This window comes from Electrona antarctica, assembly GCF_951216825.1.
Source record: "Electrona antarctica genome assembly, chromosome: 7".
NCBI lineage: Eukaryota > Metazoa > Chordata > Actinopteri > Myctophiformes > Myctophidae > Electrona > Electrona antarctica.
In genome coordinates, this window is record NC_136812.1 from 34,621,605 (window position 1) to 34,641,472 (window position 19,868).

Below are 19,868 nucleotides of genomic sequence, written 5' to 3' on the forward strand. Positions count from 1 at the left end.
TTATTTTACACAATGACAAGTTTGATGTAAAGTGTAGAGGCCTGTCCCTCCACACCAAGAACGATAACTGTATTTTTTTCTATGGCAGAGATATACCACAACTAATGGTAATGACAGTAGACATTGACAGTGGTGAACGGCAGTCGCTGGCATCTGTTTCAGAGTAATTAGATGAATGCAAACTAACAGGCAATCAAATTCTGTATTGTGTAGGCTTGATTGATTGATTGAAGAATTTATTAACAGTTTGCAGAATTACAGTACATTTCAAGCACAAACTCAATACAAAGGCTGTTAACTGTGAGTGGACGACCCAATTAAGCATTACACTTGTTTCCAATAGGGTCCACCATGTTCAAATCATCAAAACATTTAGAGACGTACAAATAGACACTTCTATAGACAGAACAGGAATTCATCATAAAGGAGGTAAAAAGGGAAAAGAAATATATACAGGCCATTCTGTAGCTCATTATTAAAGGCCCGCCAGGAACATAGGAATATAGACACGTAGAATCTTGTAGCCTGCCACAAACGGAAAAGCCGTTTTAACAGCGATGTATTCATTAATGCATGTTTTAATACGATCGTATCGAAATCTACCGTTGGTTAGCTTTGTTATGCTTCCGAGCCAATGGCCGCGGCCATTTTGAAGATGCGCGCGCATCCACTTACATTGCCTGCTCTGTTTTCAGACGGCTTTATCTCACAGAAGCGACATTGCAGGGGTCGCTTTGTCCCAGACAAGCGTTTTCAACGGCCTGTAGCAGGCGCTGTGATACTCGCGGTCCACTTTTTCCACCACCGACCGAGAGAACAAGCATAGTAAAATGCGATTACGGATATTTGGCTCTTCAAAGTAAGTGTCACGCGCGATAAAACCCTGGCAGGGCGCGACGGAGGGATTAAATAATGAAATGAAATGATAACTATATTTACCCAGGGTATCTGGGCTAAGCTCAAGAACTTGTTTCCAGCCAGGCCCTGCTCATAGAACACATTTCATCGTAGTGGTTCAATGCCTTGTTCAAGGGCACTTCAACGGTGGTAATTTTAACATGTCGGACGGCTGATTCGAACTGGGAACCTTCCGGTATCAAGACCGCGCCGCTATCCGTTCGGCCACCGCTGCCACAAATGGTAGCGGTAAATGGGTTAAATGTGCCAATTGTTATTGAGTCATAACAAATCTTTCAAATATCACTTAATCAAATTAAAGTAGCCTACCACCATAATGACTATCCTAAAATACAGTAGCATACACATACCCTATCCCATCCTATTCACACAGGAGGCAAATCAATTCGAATTACTATATAAAATATATGAACCGTGTTAGGTCATTATTAAAACTTTATATGGACAGGTTTTGAGGGAAAAAGTCCCGTTGGGGAAAAAGTCCCAAAAGTCCCGTTGGGGAAAAAGTCCCAAAAGTCCCGTTGGGGAAAAAGTCCCGTTGGGGAAAAAGTCCCAAAAGTCCCGTTGGGGAAAAAGTCCCAAAAGTCCCGTTGGGGAAAAAGTCCCGTTGGGGAAAAAGTCCCAAAAGTCCCGTTGAGGAAAAAGTCCCAAAAGTCCCGTTGGGGAAAAAGTCCCAAAAGTCCCTTTGGGGAAAAAGTCCCAAAAGTCCTGTTGGGGAAAAAGTCCCGTTGGGGGAAAAAGTCCCAAAAGTACCGTTGGGGAAAAAGTCCCGTTGGGGAAGAAGTCCAGCAAAATCATTCAAGAAGGAAATAAGCAAATCTAGTTTGAGTACCAACGCATAAGTACTCAATCACATCTACACGTACATGTGTAACACCCGGGATTCGAACTCGGGCCTCCCGCATGAAAGTCAAACATCTTAACCACTAGACCAAAGGGATATACCTCTAGATTGGGGAGGTATTAGCTTGTAGATCTGCTATTTTTTTAGCCAGCGACACCCTCCCGCACTATTCCCCGGCCTCCCGATTGGTCGAAAATCCCGCGAGCCTCTCTTCCGATTGGACAGAACGCGGCATGGGCGTTTCGCTGTTTCGCTGCCTCTCGAGCGTTCTTCCGGCTTTACATGTTTGGTGTCGAAAAAAGAGAAAAGAAGAAGACGAATGGAAAAACTGTAAGAAAAAATCAAAACAACGCGAGCCATTCCTGAACTAAATTACGGTAACGCACGAGCATGTGTTGATATTTATGTATTTCGTTTGTTTTTATGTCGCATCGAAAGTGTCGCCGCTGGAAGTTGTGTGTGGGGGATATTTTTTTGTTGTTGTATTGCATGAAACGCAGTCACACAGTGTTAACGACTGTAAACGTTAGCTAGGCTAACATGCTAACGCGCTAACTAACCCCACCACAGAGTGGTTCTGCTAGTGTGGTTTATGTGAAAGATTGGACCGGCTTTTTAAACACCCATGTCACCGTTGATCTAAACGACTCGTCCCGTGGTTCTTGACGGCTCACGCTTATCTACATAGTGTTGCAGTTTACTGTCGTCCAGTTGTGTGTCCTAGTATTTACGTTAGCTAAGAAATCTGCGCCTAAACGGCGAGTTCTCTTGTCTCTTAAGAGCATTTTACCAATATGAAATCCTCTCAACATCAGCTTCTCTGTCTCTGTCTAGTAACCAATCTGACGTGCTACTGCTTACGCCTAGATGAGGTTCTGTAGTTCGAAAATGTCCATGACTCCCCCACCCCCTTCAACACTGCCGGCTCCATATAGCGCTAGCGATAGCCAGCGCCAATGTTAATGTTAACGCTGTTTGTGTTCTAGGGCCAGGCCATTTATTGCCAGAAATGAGCTCCCAGCAATTCCCAAGACATGGGATGCCTGCCAACAGTGGAGGAACACCCCAGATCACTGGTAGTGGAAACATGGTTACTGTGAATCAACCATCCAACCAAACGGGTATATGAAGAAAAGTAGAACAAACACTGCATTGTTTGTTTTAAATTGGAGAGGAATATAACTTTCTCAGCCATGGAAATGGCTATGAAACATATCTAAAACGTCCTTGTCTTCCGTTAGCTGGGGGTGATATGGAGAGCGGCCGTGAAGCTGATCATGGGCCACACGATCATCATCCGAGTGGGGCAGGAGGAACCATGATGTTCAGAGATGACAAGCAGGAGACTGTGGTGGTCAGACCTTACCCGCAGGTCCAGGCACATGGCCAGCAACAACAAGGTCTACCCCAGGCAGTGCCCATCCAGCCTGGTACCCCTTTGGCAGTGCCAGCCCCTCCTATCCACCTGCCACAGGGCCAGCCTACAAGCCTCACCGAGGGACAAATGAAGGTTAGACATGTTTGTCTTGTATGCTTGGCAGCTAGAAGGTGTAAATCCAGGTGATTGGTTGATATAGTAGACCGAGGGGGGGAATTGTATAGATAATTTGTTGTCTTACAATTCTTTTTTGAAGGCTGTCTTGAAGTCGCCTATGCCAAGTCGTCTTATTGCCCCAGCGCCAGCTTCCAACCAGGGCCATCTTCCTATACCTCCAAAGGTGCCTGGTCACATCACTGTCACCCTGGAGAGCAGCATTGCTCCAACCCCTTCCATTCCTGTGGCAACTATCAGTGGTCAGCAGGTAAGCTCACTGTGGGTTATATGTTGTTAGCAATTTTGCCCGAGCACTTCTGTATGTCCTCACAAAATTAGACCAATGCAATCACAGCTCATGCCACTACATGTATGACATCATAAAAGAGCAAGTTAACAGTGCCCCAGTGTAACTCGCCGTGGTGGAGAACAGACAAGACACACCACCAAATGGCACAGAAGTGAATGATTCAGCAGCCAACTGAAGACTGCATTGTGATTAGTAACTTGTTATCAACAGCTAAACACCGTAATTGCACTCTATTCCTTGTTTTCGTCCAAGTACTGACGTTACTGGTTTTGGGTGTGCTTCAGGGTCACTCCAGTAACCTCCATCACCTGATGCCAGCAAACATCCAGATCATTAGAAGCAGTGCCCCAGCTATGCAGATCGGGGCCCCCTCTGTTCCTCCTCAGACGTTCACCTCCCACTTACCCAGAGGTATGTGTAGTGTAAAGCCTTTGTTATGCTGTTGTCGTGCACCAAAAATAGCCGACCAACAAGCTCACAATGCGATGCGTTTTGAGATTGTCGTTCAGCTATTTTCGGTGTGCGACACTGACGTGCAACCAAGTATAAATCATGCCCCAACAGTAACAAGTATGAAAAAAACTTTTTAAATTTTTCTAGTAATGACCGCCTGATCACAGTTGTTGTGTTTGTCTTGTAGGGGCTGCTGCTGCAGCTGTGATGTCAGGCAACAAAACTGTCCTGCGGCCAGCATCTGGTGCAGGCGCCGGCCCCGGGCAGCCCACTGTACAACATATCATCCACCATTCTATTCAGGTGCGTTCCTCTTTTCAGAACAAAGTAATGCATTTGTGTTCTTAGAGAAACATAATAATAATAATAATAATAATATCCGTCATCTTTGCACAGTCCCGTCCTGCTGTGACCACCTCGACAGCTGTGCTGCCGACGGTGGTGGCCCCTATATCAGCAACCAGGACACAGTCTCCCGTTATCAATCCAACAGTCTCACACTCTGCAGAGATGGTGCATGGGTAAGTACTGTTAAAAGTCATACTAGGGGCCCGGACGGTTAGCTCAACTGTCCGGGCAGCTAGGCTGCCAAGCCAGCCAGACGGCGTGCTGCGGGTTCGACTCCCGAGCCTGATGGCCTTTGCCACTTGTCACTCCCCATCTCTCTCCCCCTTTCCTGTCTGTCTACTGTTCCCTATCAATAAAGGCATAAAAAAGCCAAAACAAAAAGCTTGTAATGCTTGTAATGCTTTTTAAATCACGATTAAGATTAAGATTTTTTTTGCTAACTTGAATGAACCTCTGTTTCGAGTTGGTGTTTTCTTTTACGCCCACAAAGACCAACCATTCACTTCTGCATTCAATGAGCCATTATATGACTGTTTTACACACAATGAAGACAGATGTTGAAGTGTTTATAAACTCTTGCAGGCGCCCAGGTCTAACCATCCACACCCCTCCTGCCACCATCAGTATCCAGAGGCCTCAGACATCTCGTGACGTCCCGGCCACACGTATCACTTTGCCTTCACACCCGGCCATCGGGGCTCCAAAGCCACAGCCTCCACACACCATGACACAGGTCAGACCTCCCACGATGAAGAGGTTTAATGTCTGCTTTTATGTGTGGTCGTGCGCTGTGTAATGCAACGAAAATAGCCAATCTAGAAGCTCACAACGCGTTGTAGGCAGCTCATTGTGAGCCTGTAGCTTGATTATTTAGCTTGTTGGTCGGCTGTTTTTGGTGTGAGACGCAAGCACACAACCAAGGATAAATCAGGTTTAAGTCCGTCATTAAAATAATCTTGTTCTTTTTTTTGTCCCATAGAAATCAATCTTCAGTTCTGTGACACCTGTAGCTGCAGCAACGGTGGCGCCCATAGTTGCTACTAACACTGTGCCATCAACTACCACAATAGGTATGGACTAGGTATTCCAATATCCAGGATGGATGTGACAACTGTCGTGACATTTGTGTTAAAGGACCATACCGTTGTCAATACATGTTCACAGCTAAAAAATCACACCCGTGTGAACTGAGTGGTGTAAGGTTTTATATAGCATGATCAGCTGTGGTCTGACGTAATGTCTGACGTAATGAAATAAGGTAAGGTATTATGTAGCCTGATCAGCTCTGATCTGACGTAATGAAATCACACCCGGATGTGATTTCACAACTGGCTTTTTCTGCGCAGAGAAAATGACCACGGTTGCTACGGTCATCCAGTTCACCCGGGTGTGATTTAATTACGTCAGAAATTATTTTGAACATAGCAACCATGGTCATTTTTTTATGCACACAAAAGCCAGTTGTAGGAGTGGTTTACACCACTCAAAAAGCCAGTTGTAGGAGTGGTTTACACCACTCAAAAACTAACCAGGTGCTCAACGGAGATAGCAAGACGTGATAATGATAAAAAAAGGTGCTCACACGGATCAAAACGGGATCAAGACATAGATCCCGTTTTGATCATAGATAGGCACTCAAAGTTAAAAAATGAGGAACGCCTTTATTAAATTAAAAAGGCAACTGCCAGCATGTTTCGACCTACAAGGTCTTCATCAGGGCAAGAATGATCACAGCTGGTCACATCTTCAGTCATAATTTATATCGCACATTTACATAGTAGACCATCTTCTTGTCAAATGGCTTTATTATATATATATATATATATATATATATATATATATATATATATATATATATATATATATATATATATAAATATATTTATATTACATGTATTATGTATACTGTACTATAAGTACACATATGCACTAATATTTAATAATGTTTAATAAGTCGATGATGTTTGAATTTCCCTTACCTTGTCTATGGGATCTTTAATGTTTGTTTGTATGTTGTTGTTTGTATAGAGCACTTGTGACGTAAATCGTTTGTCAGCCAAGTCTATAGACTTTGAGGATATTACAAGTTTGTTTAGAGCACCTATGATGTCAATCTTTAAGTCTATGGACTTTAATGTTTGTTTAGGACGTCATGTGTCCAATATAAATACATACTTGTTTTACTTAGACACCACTCTGTGCAACCTGTATCGACTCTGAATAGTAATGGATCTAAAATTGAACCTAACCCTAAAACTAAGCCGTAACTCGTATAACCCGATTCTGTGTTTTTGAGTGGTGTAAACCACTCCTACGACTGGCTTTGTTAGTTTACGTGTCTGTCTGTCTGTCAGTCTGTGCTCAAAAAACGAGCATGGTTGCTACGGTCACCCAGTTCACCCGGGTGTGATTTCATTACGTCAGACTTTACGTCAGACCACAGCTGATCAGGCTATATAAGACCTTACACCACTCAGTTCACACGGGTGTGATTTTTTTTCTTGTGCCTACCTAGCTGGGTGCATCTGAGCACGAAAACAGCATGGTTGTTTTTCACCACCTGTGCGCAACCTAACACACACACGCACATATTAACTGTATGTATGGTGATTTCGGGTGTGCCAGAACAGTACAGTGACAGTACAGTACAATAGAGGGACCCCCACATGGTAACTCTGTCATTTCTCAACCGTTTCGGACGCGGGCGGCTTGCCGGAATCGGGTCGGCACCCTGGGTGCGTTCCTGTGGGTCTTGTGGGTCACTTCACACGGGTGTGGTTTTTCCTCTGTCTGCAGGCGGTGTGCCTCACTCTCAAATGACCAGCAACACCATTGTCACCATGACTATGGCCTCACATTCCTCACACGCTACCGCAGTGACCACCTCCACCATCCCAGTCGGTAGGTCCACCTTCAGGCAGGCTCATATCAAAAACCTTCCTACGCTTAGTTAAAAAGCATTATGAAACATTCTAGATCCCACAAGGGTGAAATTGGGGAGAACTATTGTGTTTATGTTACAGTTGACAAGTACAGCACCCCTGTACATTGTGATCTGATCTGAATTCAGAAGTGAAACATTTTCCATTCATAACCTGCTAACCTACCGTCTCTTTTCTGTGGCGTGCAGCCAAAGTGGTCCCACAGCCCATCCACCCCACCTCCCCCCGTGTCCAGCCCGACTACCCGGGAGAGAGAGCCAACCTCATCCCCATCTCAGGCCATCGCTCCTCTCCTAACCCGGTCACCATGGAAGCCAGAAGCGACAACCGGTGAGCTTCGGATGTCTCACGCTCACGTCCAAGTGACTTTTAGATAATGAGTTACAGACCTGATGACAGACCAGGCAATCAATTTCCATTGGTTGGCATTGCATCAATTATGGCCGTGCGAGTATTGATTACTCTGTATTCGCATGCTGAATACAATGCTTGTGAAAAGAGCACTCTTATCATTGACATCATCACGTAAAATAGACTGTCTATTTGCTCAGACACTATGATGTAAAATTGTCCATTCATTGTCAATGGGAATCTAATGTTTCTGTAGGACAAAGTGTGTACATACACACACACACACACACACACACACACACACACACACACACACACACACACCAAAAGCTGGATATAGGAGAGGCTAGCACCCTCCAAAAAGAAGGAAGTCTGCACACAGTTTTGAATGGTCCCCAAAAAACTTTCATTACCAGAGCGTAAAAAACACAACGTTTCGGTCTCTGTGACCTTTGTCAGGTATACTGAATAGCAGTGCATAAGACGGGTACAGGTCCATCTCTCAATGAATTAGAATATTTTGTAAAAGTTTATTTTCTTCCGTAATATAATTCAAAAAGTGAAACTTTCATATATTCTCAATTCATTGTACATGAAGTGTTTAAAACCCTTTTTGTTTTAATCTTGATGATTATGGCCTACAGCTCATGAAAATCCAAAAATCCTATCTCAATGAATTAGTATATTTTACGAGACCACAAAAAAAATGATTTTTAACGAGACTTTTTAACGAGAATTGTTGACCATCTGAAAAGTATATTAATGTATGTCAGTCAATACTTGGTCTGGGCTACTTTTTAACAAATTATTTCATCAATGGGGCGTGGCATGGAGGTGATCAGCCAGTGGCACTGTTGAGGTGTTATGGAAGCCCAGGTTTGCTTTGATAACAGCCGTAAATTAATTTGTATTGTTCAGTCTTACAGTATGTCTTACACCTTCCTCTTGACAATACAACCTAGATTCTCTGTGGGGTTCAGGTCAGGCCAGTTGGCTGGTCAGTTAAGCACAGTAATACCATGGTCAGTACACCAGTTACTAGTAGTTTTGGCTATGTGGGCAGGTGCCAAATCAAGCTGGAATGTAGCTTGTCAACATACTGAATTGAATGCAGAGACATGGTTTAGTTGCTGATGTCTTGTGGTTTTATTCTGTCCGTTTCCTCCTCAAGGCCGTCTGTCCCTGTGCAGTTCCAGTACTTCTTACCCACCTACTCCTCGTCTCCATACACCTACACCCCCATCACTAGCTCTGTATCCACCATCCGCCAGTACCCTGGTAAGCTGCATGTTTGGCCTGGTTTCTATCCCTTCAGAGTTTGAATCAAACTGTTCTAGTTTAAAGGGAGCCGAAGCCAAAAAGCTCACTCAATAACTCTATTGTAGTGTATGTAATTGCATTAGCCACGCAATTTGCGTATCGGGAACTCTGTATGTATTTGGACAGTAGCACATTGTTTGGTGTTTTGGCTCCGTGCTCATTACTTGAGAAAAGACACAAGCATGGAAGTTAAAAATGGAGTATATCTGCTTTGACTTGGGGGTAATTTTAGCCACATCGAATCAGCAGTCAAGCAGTAGTAGTAATTTTTCATGCATTGAATCTTAATTTTCCCACAGTTGAATGAGTTGATTGTAAAAATACACATGAATGACACAAGTCTCCCATTGTAGAATAGGAACATGGAATGTCTTAATATTCAAGAGATAAACAAATCAATAGCCGATGGGCTGTACATCTTTTGAACAGTTACACAACTGAGGTTAACAGCAGAACACAGATTGATTTTATTGTTCTCTATTATATACTTGCCTGCGTTTTAATCCCTGTGTCTTCTCACTCAGTTACTCCACAAGCACCGAGCTCAGCAATGCCCACCCCAGCCGGAGTGGGCGTGGCCACCACCGTCCACCTCAACCCCATGCAGCTGATGGCTGTGGACCGGATTGGTCTACAGTCTGCACAAATCAGCACCCAAGGGATGCAGCCTGCACCAATTGCCTCGCAGGGCATTCAGTCTGCTCCGATCGGGGTGCAGGGTCTGCACACGTCCGCATCAATCACCACACAGGGAATACAGCAGGCGCCCATAGTCACCCAGCAGCAGCAGCAACCACAGACTGAAGCCAAACCTCCTGGTAATTACTGGAAGTAGTGGTCGTCTCGATGTTGACGTGAACACGCTCACTGCCCCTGGCCAGTTATTTACAATATGCTTTCTGCTCTTTCCAGGGGTTGTTTTGCCTGACGGCTTTGTCGCTAGCCCCATCAGCACTGCGTTCAACTCCACCCAGCCGGGGGCCACCATGGTGCAGGCACATGCCCAGGTAGGACCAGGAGGAGTTCCCACTCTGGTCTCCTCCCCCCGGCCCAGCATCCTGCGCAAGAAGCCCACTAATGAAGGGTGAGTCACTTTACTGTCTATTAATGCTGAGCCATTGATAAAGATGGACTCTATATATCAAATGAATGCTTATTATAAAATCTAAATATTTTCCAGACTTTTTGAGAATAGAGAATGGAGCAGTAGGGCTGTCCGCTTAGTCTGATTACATAAAACGTTTTTGTTTTTGAGGGGCGCTCCTATGTCCAGCTTTGAGAGTTTGTGTAAACAATGCCATTGACAATGAATACTGAATAGCCAGTTTCGAGTGTTTGTCCTAACACGAACATTGAATGCCATTGACAATGAATGGCCAGTTTTGAATGTTTGTGCAAACACTGTGTAAACGCAAACATTGATGATGAAGGTGAGGACGCAAATTGTGATTGGCTGGAATGAGATGATGTATGATATTACATCTTCACACGGGTGCCAAAGTTGATCTCGGTGTGTGGCCACCCTGTCATCAGTTGTCTTTGACATATCTATGATGTATGACTTCAAATATGGGCAAGATTTAAGCCCAATCATAGCCTTCCATTGAATCCATTATAAAGTTAAATATTTCAAAAAGTATTAAACACAAAAGTATTTCTGTGGCCTACTGCCATTGTGCACTAGTAACTAGTTACTAGTAACTAGCTCTGGACACACAGACAGACAGACCGACCTCTTGTAGATACACTTCTGCAGAGCCACGCCGTTAAAAAAGCACTACTACAGCAGCTGTCTGTCTCGCGAGTTCTTGTGTGGGCCCGACCCACTGCACTGGATGCACTGCATGACAGCAAGAACAGGAGCCACACCACGTCACTTTGCGTGCATTGAACATGAAATGTAGGTCAAGCTGAAACGAGTGAATAATTCAACAACCACCTTGTGATAATGATGGCAGAGAGTTCACAACCCAGCTCGGCCACAGAGAGCATGACTTGCATTCAGATCAATCTAACAAGTCCCCTTTGGAAACACCTTACATTTTGGTCACTACATTGTTTAATTATATTTTCCTTGACATTATAAATATAACATAACTGTTGTTCCATGTTTACCTTGTGGAGCTTTAATTTCTCACATACAAAACACAACTTAAGCTCCAAGGAGACAGTGCCTTAATGTGCGTTCAGACTTGGATGGTTAGAGCGGCACTATTACATACAAAGTCAATCCAAAGACGAGAATTGTGCGAACGGGCACGTATAAACGTGACGAACTGAGGCGATTATATATATTCAGGTCTGAACGCAGCTTAACAACAACCGTCATTTATGCGTCATTTACTTGTCAGTCACAGTCATTTACCGGAATTAGTTTTTCGGTATAGGACAGAATTTGATTTGTTTGTTTTTGAAATGTGTAGATATGCACATGATCTTTTAAAAGACATGTTCTTGTTAAAAACGCTATTTCTCTTTTATGGACAAGATATATGTGAATGGTTTGAACCGATTTCTTTTAAGAAAGACTATTGTCATTTTGGGTCAACTTTGACAGGATTGCAGAGTAGACCTACTGATGACTTGAACAAATATCTGTCTTCCTGCTGTTGCATTTTTTCAGTTGTGTTCGCAAGAACCTCATCCCAGCCCAGCCCAATGAAGCCAACAGCGGCCGCATGGAGAGCGCTGTGCGGAGTGCAGGATCTCCACGGCCAGCAGGGTGAGTCTCACTCACATCCGACCTGTCACCTTGTCCAGTGTGGCGTCCGGGGACACCCTGGATCCTTAAGGGTGTTCCAGGTGGTCCCCAGCAAACGTAGTTAATAATGCATCAAGATCAGTTTAACCACTTTAACTCTACATGCAAAGTAACTCACAATGCATCAAGACGCATTATGAGTTTATAGATCTGCTATTTTTAAAATATAATATAATAACATTTTTAACCCATTACTACCGGGAAAAAATGTGCAAATCTATGATTTAAAAAAAAAAAAAATATATATATATATATAGCGATAATTACACGATAGTTTCTTATGTGGGTCGGCGGCCAAATAAATTTACCTGAAAACATTTGACAATTACTGGCCATGTCTGTTTCAGTTGTCTGTAATGCCCTCTATCTCTCCCCCTCTCTCTCTCTTTCTATGTTTCTACCTCCCTCTCAGGGTGAAACCCAAAGCGGAGGTACACATGGCCATGGCACCCCCTGTCATGGTGGCCGTCGAGGCGTTGCCCTCCCAGGGAGGGGAGCAGCAGCAGGCTGTTTCGTCCCCCGCCCAGCAGCACCTCTCCCAGGCCATCCCCACCATGCTGGCTCCCCCTGGGCCCGTGCCCCCCTCCCAGCCCTCCACAGTGCTCTCCGCCTTGCCGGCAGCCATGGCTGTCACTCCCCCCGTCCCTGCCTCCATGGCCAACACGGTGGCATCTCCCACACAGCCTGCCGCTAGCAGCACTGCAGCATGCGCTGCCAGCTCCACCTGTACAGACATGAAGATCAAGCAGGAGGCTGAGCCTATGGACACCTCCCAGCCAGGTACAGATGATTTTCGGGGGGGATTTGTATGGGTTGCAAGTTGTAACAGTAAATCGCATGGAAATAATTTAATCGATTATAAATACAAAAATATTTTAATGAAATAATCAATTAATAATCCATCCATCTTTTGGGATTTTCTGTATAGGTGAAACGTTTTAAAACAAATGATGGGGCATAGCCGATCGTAAAGCATGTAGATCTACTATTTCACTATTTTTATACGATACAATAAAATAACGCTAATGTGGATAATCATTATCTCAGAAGAAAATTTATTTTTGCAGCCCTAACGGATTTATTCTCCCCTTATAAAAAACACAATAAGTAAACTTTCTGATTTCTTTTTTTTAATCAATATTCGTGACATTTCTCTCACACACAGGTTCCAACGTAAACCTGCCATTGGCCCCACTGCTCACTACGGCCCATGCCTCCACCCTGAGTGGCCCAGGGTCAGGAGACATGATCCCGGGGGCCTCGCCCAGGAAGAAGCCCCGCAAGCAGCAGCACATCATCTCCACGGAGGAGAGTGAGATGGTGGAGACCAACAGCACAGACGAGGAGAGAGCCACCAACAGGCCCCTCACCGGCAGAGCCGAGAGGCGAGAGTCACCGCCCAGGGAGTATGTGGGTATGTAGGCCAGCTGCGCCACTTGAAGCAATCTCTTATCACACTCGTTAATTGTGAATGAAGAATCCAAAAACAAAGAGAATAGTGAAGAAATTGGGGGGATCTTTTTCTTGTATTCAAGCCATCACGGGGTGAGTCATTAATAGAATTTTCAAAAAATATAAATAGCAGATCTACAAGCTCGATGTGATCCATTAGGAGCTTGTAGATCTACAATGTTTTAGCTTTTCTTGAATTAGGGCCCAAGTCGTTAATATTGAGTACCACAGACGAATAACAGTCTAAGTCCACACTATTGATCCATAATATATAAATGATAGATAAGGGTTCAGGACAACGAGGCCTTTTCGTGGAGGGGTCAGTCTGAAATTTGGACTTAGACTGTTTTTCGTCTGTGGTACTCAATTAACAATGATTTTCTTACCGTAGTAGTAGCTGTTCGGTTGGTATCATCACCGGTTGACCTTGTTTGTTTTTATGCGTGTTCTAGATGAGGAAGGCGTGCGTTATGTTCCAGTCAGGCCGCGGCCACCTGTCACCCTGTTGCGTCACTATCGTAACCCCTGGAAGGCAGCCTACCACCACTTCCAGAGATATAACGACATACGGATCAAAGGTAGGTCAATTGGCCATGTGCTGAGCCTTAACTGGAGCTCTGCCCTGAATGTCATTACCTATACGATACGATGAACTACAAATGATTCCCGAGCGCAGCACGGCTGTGTCTCACCACTCCAAGAGATGAGTCAAATGCGAAAAACAAAATGTATGTGACAAATGGTATGAGTTTAGGGTGTAACAGTTAACCCCCTTATGGCTATTGACGTAATGAATCAAAAAAGCCATCATAACCGTTGTAAATGATGTAATCGCTTTATTCCCTATAATCGGGGGCTTAATGTATCAAAATGTTGCAACCTTTAGCTTGTTTGGCTAACGACCTAAAACCGTCCGAAATCCTTGCGTGCACGCTCTCACTCGCACTCGTGCGGTCTTTATGTGCATCGCTGTGTAAAATGCGATATTTGGGGCTTGATTAGAGCTTAATTAGACTTAGTTATTAAAATAAACGATGATAGCTTAGCATCCCGGACATCTGACTGTGTAGCACAGTGGAGAAAACTAGCAGATGTTGTGATCACGTGGACAGGAAATGACATCGCCAGATTCGCTCTATAATTCGCGGCATAATGGTGAAGTTACCGCCACCATCAGGACTGGGTATAATACTATAGGATTACCGTGTTAGAATGAGATATAGTGTGTATGTCACGGATTTTTCTATTAGCATTAAAATGACGAATTAAACATATGAATAGTGCAGGTAGAAGGCACAATCCACTGTTAATTAGGGTGGCCATAAGAGGGTTAATAGAACTAATAATACCTTTAATCTATTATAGAAAAGTGATAATTCAATAAAATAACCTTAATAACTGAATCCTACTGTGCTTCAAAAGATACAAATGCTGTGCCAGATCGCAACACACTGTGAGCTTGTAGGAAGAAAATGAACGATCCTACGAGCAGCCCTACTAATAATATTTGAATGAATGGTGGTGATTTTTGTTGTTTTTCCACAGAGGAGAAGAAAGGCTCATTACAAGACATGGCCAATCAGAGAGGAGTGGCATGCCGAGCACAAGGCTGGAAAATCCACCTGTGTGCTGCACAGCTCCGGCAGCTGGTGAGTATTAGCCGTGTGTGTGTGTGTGTGTGTGTGTGTGTACACAAACTTTGTCCTACACAAACATTAGATTCCCATTGACAATGAATTTTACATCATAGTGTCTGAGCAAATAGACAGTCTATTTTACGTGATGATGTACAATGATAAGAGTGCTCTTTTCACAAGCATTGTATTCAGCATGCGAATACAGAGTAGTCAATACTCGCACGGCCATAATTAATGCAATGCCAACCAATGGAAATTGATTGCCTGGTCTGTCGTCAGGTCTGTAACTCATTATCTAAAAGTCACTTGGACGTGAGCGTGAGACATCCGAAGCTCACCGGTTTTCGCTTCTGGCTTCCATGGTGATCGGGTTAGGAGAGGAGCGATGGCCTGAGATGGGGATGAGGTTGCCTCTCTCTCCCGGGTAGTCGGGCTGGACACGGGGGGAGGTGGGGTGGATGGGCTGTGGGACCACTTTGGCTGCACGCCACAAAAGAGACTGTAGGTTAGCAGGCCAAGAATATCTGGACAAGAGGAAGAGATATCTTATTTTGATTGTTTGCTACGGACAGTTGATACAGAATTAGAACCCTGGCTGATCACATTTGTTCTTTTGAATAATATTTGTTTATTAAATCATCAGTTCTGCAACACGGACTCTTTTTTCTTTATAGCATAGAAAGAGAGCATAAGGATTACTCCGGAGAGGAGAGACACGGTGGTTATATATGTTTGTCTTGTCCACAGTCCAGTTTAGAGCATGATGTGTACAGCAGACTGTCCACCCTCCAAGAGGGCCTGATTCCAAAGAAGAGAGCAGGCTCAGATGATGACCTCCATCGAATCAATGAGCTCATACAGGTCAGTGGAAATTACCATATCATGGTCACTTTGCTTTGTGCCATTATTATTATTACTACTATCTGACATATTCTGCTGAGCAGCTGTTTAACCCATTTAGGCCTGACCTCAAAATTTAAAAATAATCTTCTAAATCCTCCAGTTTTCTGAAATAAATATTTTCACGATTTTACAAAAATAGCAGACCTACAAGCTCGTAGCGCGCCACCGAGTGGCGTGCTATGAGCTTGTAGATCTGCTATTTTTCAATAGCTAAATTATAACAATGTTTAAAACACTGATTGAGGAAACAAAAAAACGGGGTGCTTAGTTGGCCCCTTACTATGTGAAAGCCCCCTGTGTACCAGCAGGCCTCCTCCCAACTGTTGCCACTTGGCATCACCTTTGAGTGTTATCTATATTGCTATATATGTATTTACTTGCACAAGCAGAGCGCGCAAGTATTGTGGTCGTGCTGGTACGAATGCACGTGTATGCTTGGTAGGTATTGTGATGTAATTAAGATACGTATCAATGCCGGGTTATAACTGGCTTTTGATGGTGACGTAATAAAGATAAGTTTCAGATTACATACTTTAAATTCTAGTTATTTGTATACATTTGGCAGCAATGTAGTTGAGTGGTGTAAACCACTCCTACAACTGGCTTTTGTGTGCAGAAAAAAATGAGCATGGTTGCTATGTTCAAAATAATTTCTGACGTAATTAAATCACACCCGGGTGAACTGGATGACCGTAGCAACCATGGTCATTTTCTCTGCACAGAAAAAGCCAGTTGTGAAATCACATCCGGGTGTGATTTCATTACGTCAGATCAGAGCTGATCAGGCTACATAATACCTTACCTTATTTTTTTATTTATGAGAAGCAGAAGTTTTTAGAATGTGTTATGAATGCAGAATGTTATTTAATTACAAAAAGAAAGTTATTCTAAACACTTTTGAATGAATGACTTCAGAGCAGTCAACTCAAGCCGTGTCATTTCATTTCAACAGGGTAACATGCAGCGCTGTAAGTTGGTGATGGACCAGGTGACCGAGGCCAGGGACACCATGATGAAAGTCCTGGACCATAAAGACAAGGTCCTGAAGCTGCTCAACAAGAATGGCACCACCAAGAAGTCCTCCAAACTGAAACGGAAAGAACGTGCATGAAACGGGGAAACATGCTCTCTCCGTAGTGAAGGAGGAGTTGCTCACAATTTGGTGCTATGATTTGCTGCGCACAATCGCAGGCTCCCTCCCTAAATCTGCCTGGAGAGAAGGCAGAGAACAAGAGACGAGGAGGGTTTCAAGACCTCACAAAGCAGGAAAATCCCATCAGGAGTAGGTTCTCACTAAAAGACACCACGCTCTTTTCCTGAGCGCTGAGTCATCGTAGGTTGTACTGGACAGGCCAACTAGCCCTCCCTCTAAACATTATTCATGTCTTATTCTGTTCTCTTTTTTTCCCCAATTTTGAAGACCCTTCCCCCAGAGACAATTTGTAGTAAAAAAAAAAAGGAAAAGAAATTTGTTTTTGTTTCGTCTCTGCCTCTACTTCGAAGAGAATGTGTTAGAATATTAATGTAGAGTTCTGTGAAACTTCACACTCTATAGGCTATTGTGCTATGGAGTGGTCAATCTCGGATAAAGTTCGCCCTGTTAGCGGTACATTTATTTCAGTTAAGGGAGTAATGCAATTTCTATCCTCTAGAGGATGCTTGTGTTCACTTATGGAGCTAGAAGCAGCCAAATCGGCGAAAGATGAACCCTAGCGTCCCTATTATGGGCATGACATAATAGGCGAGCATTTGACCAAAATGGCCGATGTACAAGCTTACAAGTTACAAGGTGTCACGACACACAGTGAGCTTGTAGATAGGCTATTTTTGGCAAAGGGATTTGGTTTTAGATTTTAGAGGGCTAAGTACAGACCCCGGTAATGAAGTACGGTATATAGAAACTATTTGGTTAAGTTGGACACAGTGTTACATTGAATGTAAACAACAAGTGAGGAATATTGTCACAGAATTATTCTTTATCAAAACAAGCTACCTCAGGCGTATGGTACACTTGCGTCGAGGAAATTATTTATATCATTAATATTCATAATTTACTGCATAAATGTTCAAGTTATTATACGTTATTAAAGTAGAAATGTTGTTTTTAGCTGAACAAGTGAAGGCAAGCACCCTCTAGTGGATAGAAGTGTAATTATTGGATGTCTTATGGAACTAAAACAATAATCTTAAAGGAATCCTTTAGTAAAACTGTTATACAGACTAATCTCAATCTTGACCATGTGCTCTTCTCATCAACCTGTGCCTTCATTTTTCTCGGTGTACTTGAGCTGGACAGAGAGTGTGAATGCTGTCCACATGCTTATACCCATCTAGAAAGATTTTATTGTGCAAAAAAAAAGGTCAGATTATTTCATTTTTCTGAGAAGCGCCATTTTGATGTGCGGCTCTGATCAGGCAGGGAAAAGTCACTTTTACTACTTGACATTCAAAAAGTTCAAATTTAAAATATCTGGATTATTGAAAATAAATCTGGGGCGAACATTAGCTGAAAATAGCAGATCTACAAGCTCGCAGCGAGTCTCCGCTCAACTAAGTATAGGGTTTAATAAGGAAAATACAACCCATAAGTGGAGACATCAAATTTGAATATACAAGAAAAGCTCTTAAATGGTAAATGTATGTGGTATTTGATAAAGACAACATTATATTATGCATTAATGCAGGGTTACTGATGACATTTCTTTTTTTCCCTATCAAACGGATATCATGCGTTGGCCACATTGTACATTTGCTTGCTTTCAGGTGCAAGTGCTTGAAAGCAAGAATATTCTCGTGTAATTAGAACGGTGGAATGCATTGGTGTCCATGTAAAACACTGTAAATGTGCTTTCTTTTTGTTTTGTTTTCCGTTGACTTGGCTCTTTTCAAGTTCTGTATACTTGATGAACCGTTATGTGCTGTGCGATGTGGCACTTCATCAACAGTGTACCAATAATGAGATGAAGTTAGGCTGGAGCATCCAGCTGTTGTACATTGTTTTCTGTCTGTGTAAGTATAGTAAAGCTACTTCCAACAATTCACGTCTAGTCTTTTGAAGGATTAACATCGTACAATGGTTATCAAACCTTTTAATTTCAAGGACAGCCATAACTGGTCCATTTGGTTCCCTTTATACACTTTCAGAGTTACACTACAACTACTTTGAGAACCACTGATGTATAGAATATTAATTTGGGCCTGGGCCGTGGCTCAGCGGTCCAGGCACCTTGGCACGTAGTCCGAGTCTGGCAGTGTGCCGCGGGCTTGACTCCTGATCCCGACGGCATCCCTGGAGGCTTTAACTTAATTTATGCTAGACACTGACAATAACTTGATTTTTAAATAGATAGCGTTTTCTTTTTTTTAAAGAATCATTTATAGTTATGTTCAAGAGCATTGGAGTAAAAATGTATAATCTTTTTCAGCATGGCCAGAGGTGGATAAAGGACAACTTTAGTTTTTTTTTCAACCAAGGTTCATGTTTTAGGTTGTTATTAGAGAAAGTAAAAGATGAGTGTGTGTTGTTTTTCATTTGCTGCTTTCTTTCGTTGTAGCAATTTTAGCTATTTTTGATAGGCGGGGGCATTCGAACATGGTCCTTTTTTTGTATTATTTACTACAGTCCTCCTAGACCCCAATAAATTGGGTGGCTCAGGGGTAGAGTGGCTGGATGGGAACCGCAAGGTTGCCAGTTTGAACCTGGGCTCCCCCAGAGTTAGGTCACATTCTCACCTAATACTTCAGTAGACTTGATGCAAATGGCCGGAGAAGTTGGGATTCTTGCATATTTAATTTGCTGCGGTTTGCCTTCACACTGGCTGTGTCAAGCGCAGCAAGGAAACGTAGCAGGGAATTTTATCAATGTGTTCAATTCATAAAATACACAGTGAAAGCCGGTGTTAAAAAATATACTTCTAGTAATAGTTAGGACTTTTGACGTAAAGTGAGGGTAATGTGTGTCTGTGTGTGTGTGTGTGTGCGTGCGTGTGTGTGCATGCGTGCGCCAGCCACGCATGCACACACACTTTTGGGCACATGAACGAGGCACAGCGGAGCGGTATTTATATTTAAACAATATGAAGAAAGTCTCTAATA

At 43.2% G+C, this 19,868-nt stretch overlaps 1 protein-coding gene across 3 annotated transcripts; it reads left to right on the plus strand.

The window, feature by feature from the left end:
* Positions 1–2,019: 2,019 nt before the first annotated feature.
* On the plus strand, positions 2,020–18,812 carry sap130a (Sin3A-associated protein a). 3 transcript variants are annotated; one of them, XM_079506793.1, is made up of 21 exons: positions 2,020–2,092; positions 2,749–2,883; positions 3,004–3,272; positions 3,397–3,564; positions 3,891–4,017; positions 4,247–4,362; positions 4,456–4,580; positions 4,990–5,140; positions 5,387–5,477; positions 7,204–7,308; positions 7,538–7,679; positions 8,872–8,978; positions 9,545–9,838; positions 9,933–10,104; positions 11,644–11,742; positions 12,194–12,561; positions 12,947–13,195; positions 13,686–13,811; positions 14,779–14,882; positions 15,618–15,731; positions 16,726–18,812. In XM_079506793.1, the coding sequence occupies exons 2-21, from the start codon at positions 2,772–2,774 to the stop codon at positions 16,882–16,884; spliced, it is 3,198 nt and encodes a 1,065-aa protein (XP_079362919.1). In that variant the 5' UTR covers positions 2,020–2,092; positions 2,749–2,771; the 3' UTR covers positions 16,885–18,812. The 3 variants fall into 3 exon arrangements, with proteins under 3 accessions (XP_079362919.1, XP_079362918.1, XP_079362920.1); XM_079506792.1 differs by having other exon boundaries at positions 2,022–2,139; XM_079506794.1 differs by lacking the exon at positions 7,204–7,308 and having other exon boundaries at positions 2,022–2,139.
* The last annotated feature ends 1,056 nt before the right edge of the window (positions 18,813–19,868 follow it).

Coding starts and splice junctions, on each gene's coding strand:
- sap130a (XM_079506793.1), top strand. CDS start 2,772: ATGAGCTCCCAGCAATTCCCAAGACATGGGATGCCTGCCAACAGTGGA. Junction 8,979..9,544: donor CACCATCCGCCAGTACCCTG/GTAAGCTGCATG, acceptor CTTCTCACTCAG/TTACTCCACAAGCACCGAGC. Junction 10,105..11,643: donor AAGAAGCCCACTAATGAAGG/GTGAGTCACTTT, acceptor GCATTTTTTCAG/TTGTGTTCGCAAGAACCTCA.